The sequence below is a fragment of the Amblyomma maculatum genome, chromosome 6 (assembly GCF_055883805.1).
Source record: "Amblyomma maculatum isolate TAMU_Amacu chromosome 6, ASM5588380v1, whole genome shotgun sequence".
Lineage (NCBI taxonomy): Eukaryota > Metazoa > Arthropoda > Arachnida > Ixodida > Ixodidae > Amblyomma > Amblyomma maculatum.
The window spans coordinates 101,227,065-101,245,576 of NC_139349.1; the positions used below are offsets into that span (position 1 = coordinate 101,227,065).

The following is an 18,512-nucleotide window of genomic DNA, read 5'->3' on the forward strand; positions in this document are numbered from 1 at the left end:
GTGCATTCTCTGGTAGCTAAAGCGTGAACTCAAGGTTTGGATGTACATTAGGAAATAGTGCCACAATGCTCTCAACATTGCTCTCTGTGTACTCTCCATATGGCAGGCAAATGAAAAAAATCATCTACATATCGGAATGCCTTGGCAACTCCAGCTTTCTTATGATTAAAAAGTGTCCTATCATCCTTTGCAAGAAAGAGATCACTCAATATAGGAGCAATTGAAGATCCTATGCAAAGTCCATCTTTTTGTTCCAGAACACTTCCTTCAAATCCAACATAAAAAATCGGAGGTATAGCATCGGCAGGCCTAAAAAACGGTCGATGCTCATTCCACTTTCATTTTGAAACTGCACTGCACCGTAAGCATCAATTGCTTCTTCAACAGCGAGGATGGCCATCCACTGTGGGATGTTGTAAAATAGATCTTTCACTTCAACAGAGAAACACCTAATAGACGCAGCCCATTGATGGAATTCAATCAGCTCATCTGAATTCCTATCCAACAGTGGGTCTTCGACTGGGAGACAATTCATGTATTTCTGAAGATGTGAAGCTGCGCAGTGCTGCCATGTGGAATGGCCCTCAACGATGACCCGTAACGGGTTTCCTTCCTTGTGGGTCTTAACAGCAAAGAATGCTGTCAGCGTCAACTTCTTGCATCCCATAATCTCCTTGGTTAATGCTTCCTTACCCCCCTCTTGGAACATATCAGCTTGCTTACGGGCATAGCAAAGGTGTCTCTTGGAGGTCTTTCTTTTCGACTCAGTTTTTCAAGCTCCCTTCCTTCGCCTTGGCCTGGTAATCATCTTTGTGCATGACTGCACACTTCTCGGTCTTATCAGTAAGAATCAGCTGCAGATTGACTCTTCAACCAATCCATGGCTCTTTGTGGACTGGGTGCTCCGATAATAGAACGGTGACCTTTTAAGAATGCAGAAGCAGCCTCTACACCTTGGTACAAGCAAGCTGCCCTATCCTCTTCGTAGACTTTGGAGGCTACCTTGTGAACCATGCTCAATATATCAGCAGCGTCAGCTTTTGGCTGCACCGCATACTTAGGTCCCTTCTTTATGACATCAAGAACATGCTTGGGAATAGCCTGATCCGCCCGCTATTTCTCCCAGCGGAATCACTTTCTTTCCTTGGCAGCTTATTCGAAGTAAAAATCCATCACCTATCCGCAATTTGGTTTGCTACTCTAAGAAAGAACTTCATCACCTTTGATTGCTTAATTAGGACCAAGGTAGGTGCTACATGCATTCTCAATGACGAGCTTATACATCCACACCTGGCGCCATGTCTCTGAGCGTAGAATCTTGCAAACCCTCCTCGACGAACCTTATGTTGGAGCCAGGCGTCCAAATACCAAAGTAAGGATCGGAAATGTCAAGTCTTCTGTTCAGCCTATACGTTAAAACAAGAGTCCTCGTCTTTGCTTCTGCTATGTTCCTGTTGAGTGATTCTAGCACCGGTAGTGCCATCCTTTCCACGAGAGCAATGGGTTTCCAGGTTTCCTAGAGCCAACGATGCTGCACACGCATTTCTGTGCTCCCTTAACCTCTCATTAAGGCATCGGCCTGTGTGCTCCACGTACACCAAGAGGTTAAGGGAGCACAGAAATGCGTGTGCAGCATCGTCGGCTCCAGGAAACCTGGCAACCCATTGTTCTCGGTGTGGAAAGGATGGCGCTCAACAGGACCCAAGGGGTAAATATTGTGCAGCCAGGTTCACGGAAACCAAGGTGCTGGATCTGGCAAAATACTCTTTGAAGAGAGATTATTGAAGCATTTAAAATTATTTCGGGTCAAGAAGGGGAATGCGCGAGTGTATCGTCTGTGGCGCTCAGCAGGAAGAAATTGCTACTGTTGCTACTGCTTCATTTGGACAATAGGACAAGAAGATTGTTGCAATTTGCCATTATTTTCTATTATTTTTCCTTCAGAATTTTTCTACACATTTTTACTGAATTTTTTGTTTTCTTATTTTTATTGTATCTCTTTTGTCATGTTTTCTTCTTCTTCATACCACAAATAATAGCCAGTTAGTAGGTTAGTAGTTTGCGCATCATCGGTGTGAACGTCTTATCTCTTGCGTGAGTGTGTGATTGGCAGTGCAGCGCCAGAAGCCTTCAGATATTGAACACATTTTATTCTAGGCTACACAGTTATGATTGAACACATATCAGATGCTTGGAGGAAATGGTCGAGAGAAATGCTGGTCTCAAATGTTCAGCAGCAGTATAACAGGGCAGTGGTCACTCCCCATTACCTGGCTGTGAATCAGGCTGTCACTTATGTTGCTCGCCAAGGCTTTGGAAAGAATGAAATAGTCTAACCTCCAGCCAACATTCTTAGCTCTGGCATTCATCATGTACGTCCAAAAAGTGTACGCCCCTTTCTTGTCCGGGTAGAGATGCCTGAACGAGTCCACAAAGCCACTCTCCAGCAAAGCGGTGAAGCCGTCACGCTCTTCTTGCGTGAAGCCTGCATTCTTTTTGTTCGTTTTCGGGTTCGCAAGATCGATCTCTTGATGCGCTACGTTCATATCGCCGCAAAGAACGACAGGTTTTTTGGCTTCCAGTTCTTTCAAGTAGGCACGGAAGTCCTTGTCCCATTCCATGCGGTAATCTAACCGCACCAGCTTCTTTCCAGCGTTGGGCACGTAGACTGCAACGAGATAGAATTTGTCGAATTCGGCTGTTATCACTCTTCCTTCCTTGTCGTGTTTCTCCATGCCGATCCCGTACTTGACGTCGAGCGGCTTAATTTTCGCTAGGAGTGCGACTCCGGAATAACCCTCTTGGTCGCCAGCTAGAAAGTACGAGTGGTAACCCTTAACGCTTTTCATTTCTGGAGGCAACTTTGAATCCGAACATTTGGTTTCCTGAATGGCGAAAATGTCCGGCTGCTCTTTCTTCAAATACTCCAATCCTTCCTTTCCTAGCCAAGCACGCACACCATTGACATTCCAGGAACACAGCTTTAGGTTCCACGGCTTTTTGTCGCCCTCTCCGCCGTCGCACGGCTCGCCGCTTTCAGACTTCGATTTCTTTGGTTCAGTTTCTTGCGTGTTTTTGGTTGCGGCACTGTCTTGCCCAGAGTCAGGTGCTTCTCCTTCATCCCCACGCTTCCTCTTTGGTGTCTTCTTTGCATCCGATTTCCCCATGGTGCATAAAATAATCGAACAACACGGTCGACAAGGCTGCTTGAACAAACGCAGCGAACCAAACGCGGCAAAAACAACGCGCGAAAAGCAGCCTGCCAAAGTTGCCATTTCAGTCACGTCACGTGCTCGAAGCTCGCTCAGCTTGACCGAAGTTGACCGCAGCCGCGAAGTGATGCATAAAAATCACGGATTTCGTGGATACAATATATGTATTTTTCTGTAAAAGGATTTTAGTAGGCTTATTGTAAGGGTAGAATTATGTAGCGCTGATTGGCACAGGCATTTTCGTCGTCACTAGAGTAAAGGAGGTAGTAAAAGCTTCAACGATTGCACTCGCTACACTGGCAGTTAGAACCAGTCGTTATCTGTATGAGTCATATGTAGCCAGGCCTGCGGATTGTTCGAATTGGAGCTTCGCCGTACGAGATCTGTGAGAGGGGCTGGGCCAAGATGACGAGCTACTTGGCTGTTCCACTGAAAAAGACTTCCGAAGTCGATTTAATTAAACCTCTGGCCAATGTGATATCTATGTACTATTCAACAGCCGATGAACCGTCCAACTACAATGAAGCTTTAGCGGAACTGAACAAGCTTCGCATGAACGCAACATGGAGAACCCTCGACAAACACGAAAGCTCGTTGGATATTATGTTCAGGTATGACACTGCTGTTTTGACAGTTATTGTTGCGAACGTCCGCGTGCTATTCCTTTTGGAGACCGTGTGTTCTGTGGTGGCTTTTGAGTGGAGGTTCGAGTATTTGGATGCCTTGGGGGAGGCGGTGTCCTGCATCATGATATCGAAATCGGCCGATTGCGTTCTTCCTGCTGCTATCTTCCTGAATTGGGCGAGTTTTGATCAGCGTTTTGCACGGGTGCTAAGTAGTGGACGTGCTGTGAAGGTGGTAAACAGAATATCACACACTGCTGAGATATGTTGAACGACTGTGGTGTAATGTTGCAGCGCGTGGATGTTGACGTTTGCACAGGTACTACGATCAGCTTACGTCGCTCGAATCAAAGGTCCCACCCAACGATATTCAGGTAAGTTTGGGCTTTGTTTTTGCTTTCTAAATGCAGTAAAAGCTAAGTGCATTTGGTTGCCTTGTGTGACTAGGCTCCAACAGGTATCGAACAAATTTGACAAAAAGAGCTTCAGTACGCGTTCTTGAGATTCTCGGTAATATAGTTTCTATCATTTGTATCCTTACATGCAGTTGAATTTCTGTACTTGTAATATATATGTTGTCATCTGAACTGAGAAGAAATAGTCTCGTCTCATTTATCCAGGGTGATGAAATTGACCATTTCGATTTGCGACATTTCAGATTCCATTCAAGTGGAAGGACGCTTTTGACAAAGGCGGATTCTTTAGTGGAACAGCCAGCTTAAGTATGAAAGCAATTTGAAGCATTTTTTCAGACTTTATGTGCTAACACTGTATATGGGGAAATGATTTTTCATTTTATTTTTTTGATGATCTCAAGGTGAATTATTTTAATTATGAAAAAAAGAAAAGCATTGGGATAAAGCAGAACAAATTCATTTAACTAGAAATTGCTTCTGAGAAATCTGACTGCTACAGCCGGTAAGCTACATCAGCTTGACAGCTGACAGCCATGTGTCATCAGATAAACACCGGGCTTTGTGAAGTGTCTGTCGCTTGACTTGGCAGTATTATTTTTGTGTCATTCATATATGTACTATGATTTTGCATTTATATGCTTGTTGTGGCAGTCAGCACTTTTTTGTTTTATTTTGCTGCTCTTTGATAGATATGATAACTTATTTTTATATCTTCTTTTTGTATCACAGTGTGCCTGAATTACTAAGCTGGTATACCTCTGCGAGTTTATGCTTACTACATATCTTATACCTTTTTGTGTATATTAGTACCTGCCTACTTTGATGGTGTGACAATGCATTCAAATAAAAAATTTATTTCTTCCTTGATCAAAGATTCTTTACTGTCACTAATTCTTTTTTTTTTTTTTTGAATATTGTTTATTGAAAAATGCAGTTACAACCATGCTCACTAATTTAGCTTTTCTTTCTTTTTTTAATTTCTAACGTTAAAAACAGGTAAATCCTGTGTTATCTCTGTTGTAGTCATGTTCCTTTTGCGCTTCATCTTATGGCGATTTCTACTGGTCGATTGAACCTGGGCGCCCGAACCAGAATAGAGTGACCTAAACCGCTACAGAGCGAATCACGCTTGGTCGACCAGCGGAATGTGCAGATCGCGTGGTGGAAGTAATGCTGAGCCAGTTCCACCAGCTGAAATCTCATCACAACTACGCAGTTGTTGCGGTTAATAAATAGGCAGGAGTGCAGCCCTCAACAACTTGCTTTCACATAAGTTTAACGCTATAGACGTGTTTCAGTAGACTCACTTCGACATAGCGTAAAAAAACGGTGATGCCCAGTAGGCTCTGCCGATATCTCTGAAACCGCTAAAACAGCCAAAACATTCCAGAAGTGACTTCTGGCGAGATCTGATTCTGGTTGGCGGATCGAGTTAGAGCGCCCAGAGTTGCTGCAGATGACCAGCAGAATATGCTCAATCTATTCCGGTCGACGAGTGGAATTCGAAATTGTCATCCTGGGGCAAGGAAGCATGCTCCGGAGCGACGAGAGGAAATCGCCATTAGACAGCTTCTTTAGTCTACCTTGCTCATGTATCCTGGTGCTCTAAAACTGCTCCCTTATCAGATAATTTCTTTTCTTTTTGGTCCATTATTTCCATTTGTATGTAGAAATTTGTTTTATAGTGGGAAGAATAACAAAAAAACTACCACTACTTTCAAACATCGTTTTGGCCTTCTCTGCCTCACGACTTGCGATCCTTTTCTCTTCCTCCTCCAAATCACTAGCTCTCTCATCCCTCAGCTATGAAAAGCTGTGTATTCTGTTCAATATTGCTGCCATGCAATCCCAAATTGCCGCTGGTATGGGCGCTGACCTCAATGATGATGAGGGTCTGAAGACTTGTGCAAAGTACTTCCAGGTAAATGTTTCATTTTTGCTGTTTGCATAGTGCTGTTAATTCTTTTTAAGCAGTATTTATTTAGTGGAGAAGCGTATGCTGTTCTTTCTTGTGGATTGTCAAGACTACTGTCCTGATATAACCTACATTGCAGACTGTACAGGGGGAAAAAAAGAAAAAGGAACGTGTAGTAGTTGTTAAACATTGCCCATATTTCAAACTAGTATTTTTGACATGATGATGATGATAACTAGAAGAAGAGAGTGGTTGGTTGGGTGCTTCCTACCATCCTCTTCCTCTTGTGTGTCATCCTTTTTTATGTGCAGCCTTTTCATGCCATTCTCTGAAATGTGACCAAAGAAGTGTAGACTGTCCACCTTGACGGTTGTACCTTACTACCAACTGCTCTACAGGCTGACTCTGAATAAGCCCATTACATTCAATGCCTTTGTCAAGGGGCATAAGTGATTCTGCAAAACTGCATAGTTGTGTGCGATGCATAGCTGGCTTGTACCAGTGTAAGCATCGTGGTATCATATAATGGGGTATTTCTTTCTGATGTGCTTGCAGCAAGCCAGTGGGATATTTCAGCAGATGAAGCACAGTGCGCCCAATGTACACCATGACCTCACGCCTGACCTCGAAGCTGACACCGTGTCTGCATTGCAAGCACTGATGTTAGCCCAGGCTCAGGAAAGCTTCCTCCGAAAGGCCACCGCTGGTTTGTGCACTGTCTTGCTTCTTCTGTAGCATTTTGTTTTTAATAGGCACCTCAGAGCCTTTTTATGTTACTGCTTTGTTTGTTGGCTACAAAATGCTGGCGTAACTGTTATACCTTCATAATTTTCATAACCACTCTAACAAAAGAAAACAGCTTATGTAGTCTACGCTATTTATTCTTTATGGATTTTGTTTAAATGGGACAAATGCACAAGATAAGCAAAGAATACGAAGGGGATTTGTCTTCATTTTGCCTTTTCTTTTGTGTTGGCTGATGTTGAGGATGACTCGTTAATCATGACATTCTTTTATGCAAACTACAGAGGTATGGAATACGTGGGAATGCGCACAAACTTCTAGAGTGCTACTTGACCATCCGATATCAATATGTGTCTTTCATTCAACTTTTCTCACCACGATCAGTAATTTAAATGGTATTCCTTAAGGATTGATACTGTGGCCTTTGCTATTTAATCTGTGCATAAGTGATCGTCAATTAATACCGTCTTCACCTCAGCCATGTATGCAGGTGACACAAACCTGTTCTTTTAAAATGCGTCCCTACCTCACTTAGAAAAAACAGTTAATGGTTACCTAGACAACCTCTCTTACTGGTTGGACACAAATAGGTTACAGTTAAACGTCAGTGAAACCAAATATGTTATAAATAACCCATCTATTGCAAATATTGAAATAATGTTTCACAACACGCGACTGCATGAGGTTACAGCTAAAAAATTCTTGGGCGCGTGGTTTCAAAATGATATGTCCTGGAACACGCATGTAAATAAATTAGACGAGTTAGGAAAAACAGTGGGCTGTATGTATAGCATTAGTAACTAGCCTATGGCTACGGGTCCAAACAGTGTTACACATCTTTTTTGTATTTTCAAGAAAAATAAAGAAAAGATAAGAAAACCCATTTCTTTGTGGTTAAAGCAAACATTGTATTCTGCTCTTTTCTTCTCCAAGTTGTCATATTGTGGACTAGTTTGGGATACTACTGCAGCTCATAACTATAACAAGCTAACGGTGCTCCAAAAAAAAGGTGTTCCGAATATTTGAAAATTATCAAGGTAGACCATATGATCTTCCAACAGACAAGTTGTGTATCAAACATGAAATGCTTCCAGCTACGCAGATATACTATTTCAAGTGATTAATATACATAAAAGAACAATAAATTGTACCTCCCTGAAACAAACCTCCAAGAATCAAAGTAGACCCTACGTAAGCACAGAAAAAGAATAACGTTCACTAGAACCAACTGTAGCAGGCAGACCATAAATTTCCAAGTGCCTTATGTGCTGAATTCCATAACAGAAGAAATTAAATTGCAGCAATCCAAGTTTCAGAAATATGTCACATCATATTTGTTAAAGAAACCTATTTCTTTGCCTTAATAAGAGTTTGTTTGTAATCAATCTATGTGTGTATATCTGCATGAGCTTTGTAGAGTGTTGAGATGTGCATTTAGGATTCTTTTCTTTTTAATATACTACTAAGTGTGTAATTTTATATTTACGAGTTTATTCACATATTCTGTTCATTCAAATAGTTGTGCATTGTATAAATTTTTGTAATGTCATGCTGCGACATATGCTGAATGTAGTGTTTCGCAGGAGAATTTAAATGTGTTTATGCAATTGAGAGTTGTTCCCCTTTCATTCGTGCTTTGTAATAGGTGTGCACTAAAATGCTGAATTGTGCTAACTGGGGCAGGAGCCTCTGTCAGGCTACGAGCCTTTAGCTCCTGCTCCATTTTTCTCTGTAGTGAGAAATGGAATAAAGTATAAACCAAACCAAACTTTAATGCTCCTGTAAAAGTATCATGACTTCTTTTTATTGCATAATTTTTGTACACTGGCATTTTTGTTGTTGTTGGTTGTTGTTGAGAGAGTGCTTGTTTCTGATGAGCATAGCCTGGAGATTGTGAGTACCCTTGATGTATTCTGTTCTGCTTTCTGCAGATAAAATGAAAGACATGATTATTGCCAAAGTAGCATCACAATGTGAAGAACTCTATGCTGATGCAGCGAAGCAAATGGGGAGAGATTCTCTCAAGAGCATTTGGGACAGGGTGAGCCATTTGCTTTCAACTGCAGCTGTCACCGAGTTCAGTGGCGACCCATGGCGTGCAAAGAGGAGCATGCATGCATTAGAGCATTGAATCTCGCCTATGCACTGTTTATCAGGAGACTGAGCTGCAATTTTCAACGTCTGCTTTATATATTAGGTAGAAAAAATGCTTTAAAAATTGTCAACCAATGTTGTGAGCCAGTCTACTGTAGCATGTTCTAGGAGTCCAATTGTCGAAATGCTGTCGAACAGGAAGTGTGTGACGATTACCTGCGGGGCTAGGAAATGAGAAATTGTTTTACTTTATTCCATCTTTGCTAGTTTCTCTCTTTTATGTTCGTTCTCTGCTCTGACAAATTTCATTGCGTAAGGTCTGGGGTGGGTGGGACAGGCTGGAGATTAATTGGGCCAGGAACTTGTTAAGCCATCATGAAGTAGCTTCACCTTGATCTCCTTGTAACTGTAGTTGTGAAGTGAATGAACGAGAAATAAGGTGTAAAGCTACTCCACGTGTTAGCTGTCTGTGGTGCTAGCGAGGCCTAACCGCATCTGCTTGTCTTGTCACGCAAGGAATGGCTTCCGATAGTGGTCAGCAAGCAGGCAGCGTTTGGCGCCATCGCACAGTACCACCAGGCACTCCTGTGCCACGCCAACAAGAACGTGGGCGAGGAGTTGGCGAGGTTGCAGCATGCCATGGATCTGATGAAGACCGCCGAGAGCCAGGCTGGGCCATCGTTTTCCTTTCGCGATGAAGTCAAGAAGATTTCTCTACTGTACGAGGACGTCAAGAAGGACAATGACTTCATCTACCACGCCCGTGTTCCTGAGATCAGGAGCCTAGCGCCCATCGGCAAAGCTGTGCTGGCCAAGCCTCTGCCAGTCCCGGAGAAGTTCAGCACTTCTGGCCCAGGTGCACTTTTGGAAGCTTCATTGTTTGCATGACGTGCAAGTGAGGATGTGTGAGTGAGTGGCAGGGTGAAGGTGTTAACACAGGAGAGAATGTTAATGTTTTTCATTTAATTTTACTTTTTCTTTTTCGTGCTCCGACTTCACTTGTCTACTGTATGCCACTGGATGTGCAGCCTTTATCGAGAGTGTAGAGGCCAGAGGGTTTGCTTTTAAGCCGTATATTATGACTTCATTAACAATTGTGGAAGTCCTAGCCACTGGAGAGGGTAGGATGAAAAATCTTCTTGCCTTCAGCAAGTTTGAAAACCTGGGAATGCATTACAAGCCACATAGTATGGCTTCGAAGTAGACCTCCTGGGCTCTAAACTTTTGACAAAGGGTGTACAGGGCTGCCAAAAATATGTGCGAACACGGCTCAGCTTGGCCACGCTCCGCGGAACGTCAGCACATTCGGCGCTGCTGCGCATCAAAGCAAAGTGGCACAGGTGCACAGGGGCCTAGAGGCGGTGCTTTGTGTCACCTGCTACAACACTGGGGCACATCTTGCTCTCTTTACTGAGAACTTCACCTAACTGTGTGCTGACAGCGGCCCAACGCGCTGAAATGGTGTTATCGCGCTTCACACATTGCAGCGTGTTGCTCAGTCCTATGGGAATTTATCCATTGACGGACTATCTAGCTTGGGCATGGCAATCTCTTATCTGCTGGCGAGGCTGATAAGCTCCTGCAATTGAGTGCCAAACCAAGCCGCTTGTCTGCCCTAATGAGTGATTCTTGGATGACTTGTGAAAGTTGGATCCATTACACATCATGTTTGTTGTCTGACAAACGACAGGCTGTCAATTTTAAAAGCACAGATGGCACTTTTTTCTTTGTTGCGTATTAATTATGCTGCCTCAGTTATGAAAACACTTTAATATTGCAAGCACAGAGCGCTTCCGCGCTTCAGCAGACGACACAAAGCACCGCCTACAGGCCCCTAAGTGTCTGCACCACTTTGCTTCAGTGCGCACCTATGCCGGATGCGCTGACGTTCCGCGGAGCGCTACTATACTGAGCCGAATTCGCACATATTTTGGACGGTCCTGGCACGCTTTAGGCAAGTACTGCAGTGAGCAGGTGCACGAGAAATAAAATAAAAATGGAAAATGTGCAAAAGAGGTCAACAGTCATAAGCTAGTACACTACTCAGGAGGGCGATCAGGGTTTCGCCTCTGACATTTTGTGCATTCATAGGGCAGATAGCTTGGTGCATGTATTGGCCAGTTTATTTTGGAAATCATTGCAACAGCAGCTGCCACGAGTGGCCTGCTCAAACACATTGCCTTCTTGCTTCCTTCATTTTAGTTGATTTGGTCTCCTTAGCTATCCGTAGTTTGTTCTTTAAATTTAGGTGGAACTAATGAACCAAAGTGAACCTTCTTTCTTTCTAATCGATATTTGATATCTTTTCTTTAGTCTGCCATAGCAAAGGGTACTGTTTCTTATACTACTTAGCTGTCCTGCTCAAACGTTACCTGGTGTAATGAATGGACGTAGTGTGCACCAAGATTTCATACAGTTGTCTTGTCAACTTGCCTGAAGTATAATAGGGCAGTGGGCATTTACTGCATATTGCTGTCATCAGAATTTCTCGAAGCAGCAGCATCCAGTCTTGATGCACGGTCGTTTTACTTTGTTTGCTGTTTCCTTCCTTGTCTAGAGCTCTTCAGTGCCCTGCTGCCTGTGTCTGTCAGCCAGGCCCTGCAGAAGTTCGAGGTCCGGAAAACTGAGATTGTTAACGGGGAGATTGCCAAGCTGAGGCAGCAGACTCAGTACCTGAATGGGTACGTCTACATGCTTCTCCCTTATTGGTCAGAGTCCATCTCTTTTTTTTTCCTTGCTGGATATCAAATGGCATCAAGTGCATGGCGGCTCGGTGGCTTTGGTGTTAGACGACTGATTCTAGGGTTGTGGGTTCGATTGCGGCCACGAAGGCTGTATTTCACTGTAGGCAAAATGAATTATTAAAATGCCTATGTGCTACCTGATGTCAGCGTATCTTGAGAGGCTGCAACGTGGTCTAAATTATTCCAGAGCCCACCATTGTCACTTTTATTATTGGTTGATGTGCTGCTCTGGGATGTTAAATCCTACCGTTCACATTTCCTTTACTACAGACCTTTTTCTAATGCAGAAATGCATTATTAACACTTCTGCATTAACGCTGAACTGGGCGACAGTGTTATTCCCATCTCATCCATAGCTAAAAGCATACATGGATGGAAAAGAATAGACGAAGCAGAGGGGGATTTAAGGGGTGACTCGCCCCATTGCATTGTGCAGGGTGCTGGCGTCCATGAACCTGCCTGCTGCTTTGGAGGACACGACCGGCTACAGCCTTCCTCCTAGCATTCGTGACAAGGCAGAGGCCGTCAGAGCCAAGGGTGGTATCCAGGCTATTCGGAAGCTGATCAGTGACCTCCCTGTGCTGCTCGAGAGGAATCGGGAGATTCTCACCGAGGTCAGTGCTGCTGCCACTGATGGCCATTGCAGGTTTGCTTGGGCAGGGGATTCTTGTTGGAATCCAACGCATTCATTTTGGACAGATGCGGTTGTGCCACCAGCAGCGAGTCTGTTAAAAAAAAATGCTCCAGTTACTTCGAACTCTGCATGATAAGAAGTAGTTCTTGGTCTATTTTGGGTTTTAATTATCATGTGGTGACTATTTGTACAGGCTTGCTGCATGCTTTGCTGTGTAAGTGATTGCAGCAGCCTGACTTGAGCTGCAACAGCAACTTGGGGTTTCTTCAGTCCGGAAGTGTTTGCTTATTTTGAGAAAAAAGATGGGCTGGAACCTTCCTGTTTAGATATACCGTATTTACTCTATTCTAAGCATCCCTTTTTTTTTTCGCCATCGCAATGCCCAAAGTGGAGGGGACCACTTAGACTAAACAAATCTAAAATACCCCCCCTTTGCCTCTTTTTCGTGTCAAAGCTTGACGAGCCGGGCACGAGACATAACAGTTCATTTGGCAAATGAACTTGGCCAACATCTTTCACAAATGCGATTTCAGTGCGTTTGAAGCTGCGACAGCCCTCTTCACACTTGCTCCAATTTTCGTTACGCGTGCTACACAGTTGATACCAAACAAAGCAACGTGGGGCGGCGATGCCCACGAAACGGGCCGAGATCCGCCGAATGGCTGCCAATTCCAAATCCACATGACAACCCGCTGATGGAGTAATCTGGATTGCTTTCGGCTGGCTTTTGCCGTCTTGCGACACCAGTCATCGTGGAATGTCTGAAAGCAGTAGCATAAGAAGTGGAGATCGCGTCATAGGCACCGTGCCCTCCGCGCTCTCTTCTTCGCAAAAAAAAAAAGGGGGGGGTTGCTTAAATTTGCATGCAAAATTTTTTTGCCAAATTATTTTGTGAAGTTGGGGGTGTGCTTAGAATCATGAAAATACAGTATCATATTGAAATGGTGGTGTTGGCCGTGTAGTGTGTCTGTTGCATTCACTTCTTTACGCTGAGAAAATGGGCACCAGTGTAGTAGGTGGTCGGTGTTAATGGAGGTTACTACAGAAGGAGGAACACAAGGTAAAAGTGGAGGAATGCGGGATGCTCAGTCAGCAATGGCTGCTGTATGATGCGCCATCCAAGGAGGGTCTCAGCAGTGGCAGTGTTGTGTGCTTGGAGCAGCAGATTGGAGGGGAGTGCTAGTCTTAAAAGCCAGTGCGCAGGGATAACAAACACTCATGGCCTTTAACTGTTTAAATTGACTGTTTTCGCAGTGAGGAGGAAAACAGCCTCGAATCGGAGTGTGCTGCGCCACTCCTACTCTCTGGTATGTGGGGTCGCAGTGATAGCAGTGGGGGCGCCAGGGCATTCTATGGAGAAAGCACGTGCTATGCAGTCTTTTGCATGCAAGGCGTCTTGAATAGCTGAAAAGTGTCTTAAGCTGCTCAGGCGATGTGTGCGACGCACTATCTTTACAGTCTCTTTATATTTTCTATGCTTTCTTCACATATCCTACCCTGTCCTTTCTCCTTTTCGCCCCTTTCTTTCCTTCCCTTCCCTGAACGTTTCATTTCCGCCGGCTGCAGCTTAGCTGCTAGCAAATACCACGGCTAGCAGACTTTTTTTCTTCACTCCATTGTTCGAATTACCAAGCTAATAACAACTGAAAACAGATGATTAACAGAAGATAAGGCTGTATAAAAAGTGTTCATAAAACCACCTTTCGCTGAGGTTATTATGGAACATTATTCCATAAGATCACTGTTTCATAAGTATCAATTGTCCATTTACTGTGTCATCTGGCCGAACTTCAGCATGACGGCAGCATCAGACAAACGCAGCTAGAGGCCAGTCACAGAAATTCTAAGGTAGCAGCTCCCGGCCAAGAAACCGGCGGCTGAGTCATGCAGACAGTGCCTAAATCCGACCGCCAGGTAGTGGACGCTTGAGCGCACCTGTGGCGGCTTTGTCACCCAAGAAAAATAGCCGAGGGCAGAGTAAATGGATCCGAAGTGGATGATGGACCCTTATGAATAGAATCTCAGTGGAGGTGTGCGAACTCCACGCAGTAGCTGCTCAAGCGGTAAATGATGTATGGATTATCGGTTGACCCTACATATGTAGCGCGATAAGCATCATAACATGAAACGGCTACATTCGCTTGCTTTCATTGCTCAAACTGTTACGGTAACCCGTCTCTGGATGTCATTCAAAGATAAAAATAGATCGAAAACTGCCCTGCCTTGTTTACTTCGCTGCCCTCGTGGCGAGTGATGTGCCACCGCCTCTCTGTGCCACATAAAAGACTAATTGTAATCGGGTTTGCAGTCCTCGGCCGACCCGATCAGGCGCATAAACTGCTGTCACGTCCGACCGAATGGCTTGAGTACTGCTCAAAAGCTTTTTTTTTTCAGCCCGATACTTTCAGCATGCAAATATTTGCATGCAAAAGCTCCAAAAGGCCGATGTGCGCTGCTTGTCTCCTGTTTCACGGATGCGACCGCACATACCAGCATGGCGGTTGTTCTCAACTTAGCCGCTAGGTGGCACCACATGCACGAAATGGCAGCGGCCAAGATAAAACGCTCTATATGCAGGTCTTTCTCAATTCTTCACCTCAGTATATTGCAAAATGAAAATGCCCCAGCTGTGCTGGAAATTCACATTACCAAGCGTCGTATATGTCCATTCTTTTTTTTCTTAACTACTTTTGCTTGAAATTTGTGTTAACTGCTATCAGTGAGGCAGCTGTGTCCAAATTTACTCTGGTAGTTGTCAATCGGGGCTTTGTAAGGATGGGCAGCAGCTGTGTCAAGCGCAGGCGATGTCTGTTTTTTGTTTGTTCATGGCTCAAAACACTACTTTGACCCTTGCGGGGTTAATGAGGAAAAAGGCAGGTGATGATTTGTGTTGAATCATCATGATCAGCCAGACTATACCTACTACTGGGCAAAGGCCTCTCGCATATTCTTCCAATTAGCCCTGTCCTGTGCTAGCTGCAGGGGTGGAAGTGCTGCTCCAATTGCTTCATTCTGCTCCAAACTGCTTCCCCTGCTCCATCCTGCTCCAAAATGAAATATTGCTTCAGTACTGCTCCAAACTGGCTGCCTTGATGTTCTGCCATCAAATTTAGTGGAACACTGGAACAGTGTCATAGCACCGGGGCAAAGAGATAACGCATCTTGTACTGGGCCTAATGCAAATAAAATTTTTATAAGGAAAGGAAGCATGGAGCATAATAAATATTTGTTCGCACATAAATTATGAGTCACAGGTGATTGGAGGAATTGCGAAAAAAATGCACTGTGCATGGGACATAGCACCTCCTCCCAGCCTATTGAATCGCCGGTGGACTCTGAACCTCAAATTAGTGGCGCTGCTTGAGCGCATCGAAGTGGTAAAGTTGACAGCTGAATCTATCAAGTCAAAATAGGCAAACACTTTAGGTCAAACTAGGTGTTCAGTTATGAAGTGCACTAGCAAGTGTTCTGTTTGCTGCTAGTCTTAAGTTGTTGCTAAGGTCAGCCTGTGTTATATAACTTTACATGCTTTGGAATAGAATGAGAGAAAGAAGGTGGCTACACGGTATATGAAAAGCACTGAACAAGTGTAGAGGGGAGGAAGTCGCAGGTCGAGCCAACTTTTCGATGAGTGGACGTGTCTTCATCTGGGGACCCGGATGAAGACAAGTCCACTTGTTGAAATGTTGACTCAACCTGCGAACTGAGGCTTCCTCCCCTCTACCCTTGTTCAGTGCTCCTTCATTTACATGCTTTGGCCATTTGTCTAGTCAGAGCCCAGTGCGAAGTTGGAAAGTCATTGAACTTGCATGAAAAAGAATCAGATTGAACATTTTATATTTCAAAAAGAGAAAACTGCAATTATCAAAGGCGTTTGAACCTAGAAACGTGCTCCAAAATATTATTCAAATGCTCTAAAGCTTGTTTCGTTGCTCCAAAGCTGCTCCAAAATGCTCGAGCCTGCTTCCACCCCTGTAGCTGCATCCGCTTGACCCCTGCGAATTTCTTAATCTCATCCAGCCACCTAACTTCTATTTCCTCCTGCTATGCTTTCCTCCCCTTGGTATCCAATTTGTTACCCTTTTCATCGTCAGTTGTCCTCTTTTCGCACTACATGTCCCGCCCATGCCAATTTCTTCTTGATTTCTATTAGAATGTCTTTAACTTGAGTTATTTCTTTGACCCACTATGCATGCTTCCTAGCTCTTTGTATTGAATGGCTTGCATCAAAATACCACTCCTTGATGCTGTAAGGCACCAAGCATTAAGCATCTGCTCTGCATCTTCCATCATGTCTTTCCCTTTTACAACACCAGCTGACGAAGCAAAGTTTCTTTGGGTACAAAGGGTGCTCATTTCTGTCATTATCAAAAGATATCCGTGCTGCAAGGGGTGCCAACCCAGTCGTGATTTGCTCATTGGGTCATCCTGTGAACATAGCCCGTGCCTTGCAGTAACTTTTCCAGAGCAAACAGTGGAAAGATTGCCAGGAAAGGCATGCCAGTATGTATGTAGTCACCTACTGTCCGTGGGCTATCCTGACCGGAGGGACAGGGCAGCTAACCTGCTTGGGCTGCATCTTTCTATGCCTAATCATTGCTGCATGCCAGCCAGTGCAAATTTTTTGGACTTCCAGCAGTGTAGTCTCCTTACAGTTTCTTTTTTTTTAAATTCCCCCCTTTCCTTCTGCAGGGTGAGCGGCTGCTTCAGGAAGAAGAGGAGTCTGACCGACAGCTGCGGGCCCAGTTCAAGGAGCGGTGGACGCGCAGTCCCTCGGAAAAGCTGAACGAACCTTTACGGAACAGTCTAGCCAAGTACAAGGAAATCATGCGCGTGGCTACCGAGGCCGATAAGACGGTCCAGGAGAAATTTCAGAAGCACCAGCGAAACATCGAGCTTCTCAGCGCGTCAGATGTAAGTTGGAAAGCACTGAAAACCAGGGCCTGGTTCACTTCTTGCGAGTACCTGTAAGTCCTGGCTTGACTTGACTTGATAATGACTTGATTTTCGTGGCGCAAGTTTTTCAATTATTTTGCTGCAGAGAAGCAAAGTGCCAGGCCAAGAAAAAGCCTGTGCCCGTTGCAAAACTGGTTCGCATGTGGCTGCATTGGAGACCGAAACTTGCACTTCCCATAAACGGCCTTCAGTGGCTTGCGATTCTTGAACAGCTTTATTAAATGGGAGCTCTAATTATAGTCGAGGAGGAAATACTTGAAAGAATTTTTTAAGCGACATCTTTTCTGTTACTGCACTAGGGTAGTATTACAGAACTTCACCCAGTTTGCTTTCATTTCGGAATGCTCTGTGATTGCCTGGAAGCAGATGGCACAAAAGTGGCGACACATTTCTGCTCTAAGCTTCGGCTAGTAATAACAGAAAGTGAATGCTTTAACATCAGCTGACACGCACTTTCGGGATGGAGTTATGCCGAAAGGAAGAGGGGGCGTCGTGACGTGACAGCTATTCTGTGACATCGCAGTCACAAGGCAAAGGGGCCGTATAATGAACTATCTTTGCTTAGAAGCGACCTTTAAAACTAAACATTTTTTAAAACAACCACCTTAAGTTTTCACTAAAAGCTGGAGCAATACCAGCGCGAAAGTGAACATTTTCTCTTTTCCTCAGGCAGCCTCTGTGATGTCTCTCTTCTCGCAAGGCTGAGTCCTCAAAATTTCAGCTGCAGATAAGTCACGTCTGCTTATTGACAGCAGATGCAACTGGCCAGTGTTTCCAAGGTGTCTCATTCCTTGAATTACATGTAAAGTAGTCGGCGACCAGACTTTCGGCTGCACGGAGGCTGCAAGCTGCATTCAAGCTGCAAACGCACGGAGGGAATATGACAGCCTCTTGTTAACGTGCCATGGCCGCTTTGTGCGATTTCGACTCATACGAGCATTGTGTCGTGTCGCTCGTGAGTATTCTTATGCTTTCGATGGCAGCAGCCGCTACACACTGTGGGATAGAAGAACAATGCAACATTGCGGCTGTGTTTTTTCTGAAGATTCTGTGATGAATGCAGATGGGAGTCTGTCAGTGATTGTGGATTTTTTTTTTTTTCTGCGCATGAGGTTCCGTACTGCAGATGGGTGTCTGTCTCAGTGGTTGTGGCTTTTTTTTTTTTCGCGCGAGG

At 44.4% G+C, this 18,512-nt stretch overlaps 1 protein-coding gene across 5 annotated transcripts in view; it reads left to right on the forward strand.

Annotated features, from left to right (window-relative positions):
• Positions 1-3,398: 3,398 nt before the first annotated feature.
• The window catches only part of ALiX (programmed cell death 6-interacting protein-like protein AliX), a 36,568-nt gene continuing 21,454 nt past the window's right edge, over positions 3,399-18,512 (forward strand). For 2 of the 5 annotated variants that reach the window (XM_084607201.1, XM_084607202.1), the window contains exons 1-10: positions 3,401-3,823; positions 4,155-4,209; positions 4,494-4,557; positions 6,039-6,172; positions 6,722-6,872; positions 8,842-8,951; positions 9,521-9,860; positions 11,562-11,685; positions 12,185-12,362; positions 17,075-17,296. In XM_084607201.1, coding sequence (XP_084463327.1) covers positions 3,618-3,823; positions 4,155-4,209; positions 4,494-4,557; positions 6,039-6,172; positions 6,722-6,872; positions 8,842-8,951; positions 9,521-9,860; positions 11,562-11,685; positions 12,185-12,362; positions 17,075-17,296 — 1,584 coding nt within the window. In that variant the 5' untranslated portion in view covers positions 3,401-3,617. Of the gene's footprint in view, positions 3,824-4,154; positions 4,210-4,493; positions 4,558-6,038; positions 6,173-6,721; positions 6,873-8,841; positions 8,952-9,520; positions 9,861-11,561; positions 11,686-12,184; positions 12,363-17,074; positions 17,297-18,512 lie in introns of all 5 variants that reach the window. The other 3 variants (XM_084607200.1, XM_084607203.1, XM_084607204.1) reach the window with 3 other exon arrangements.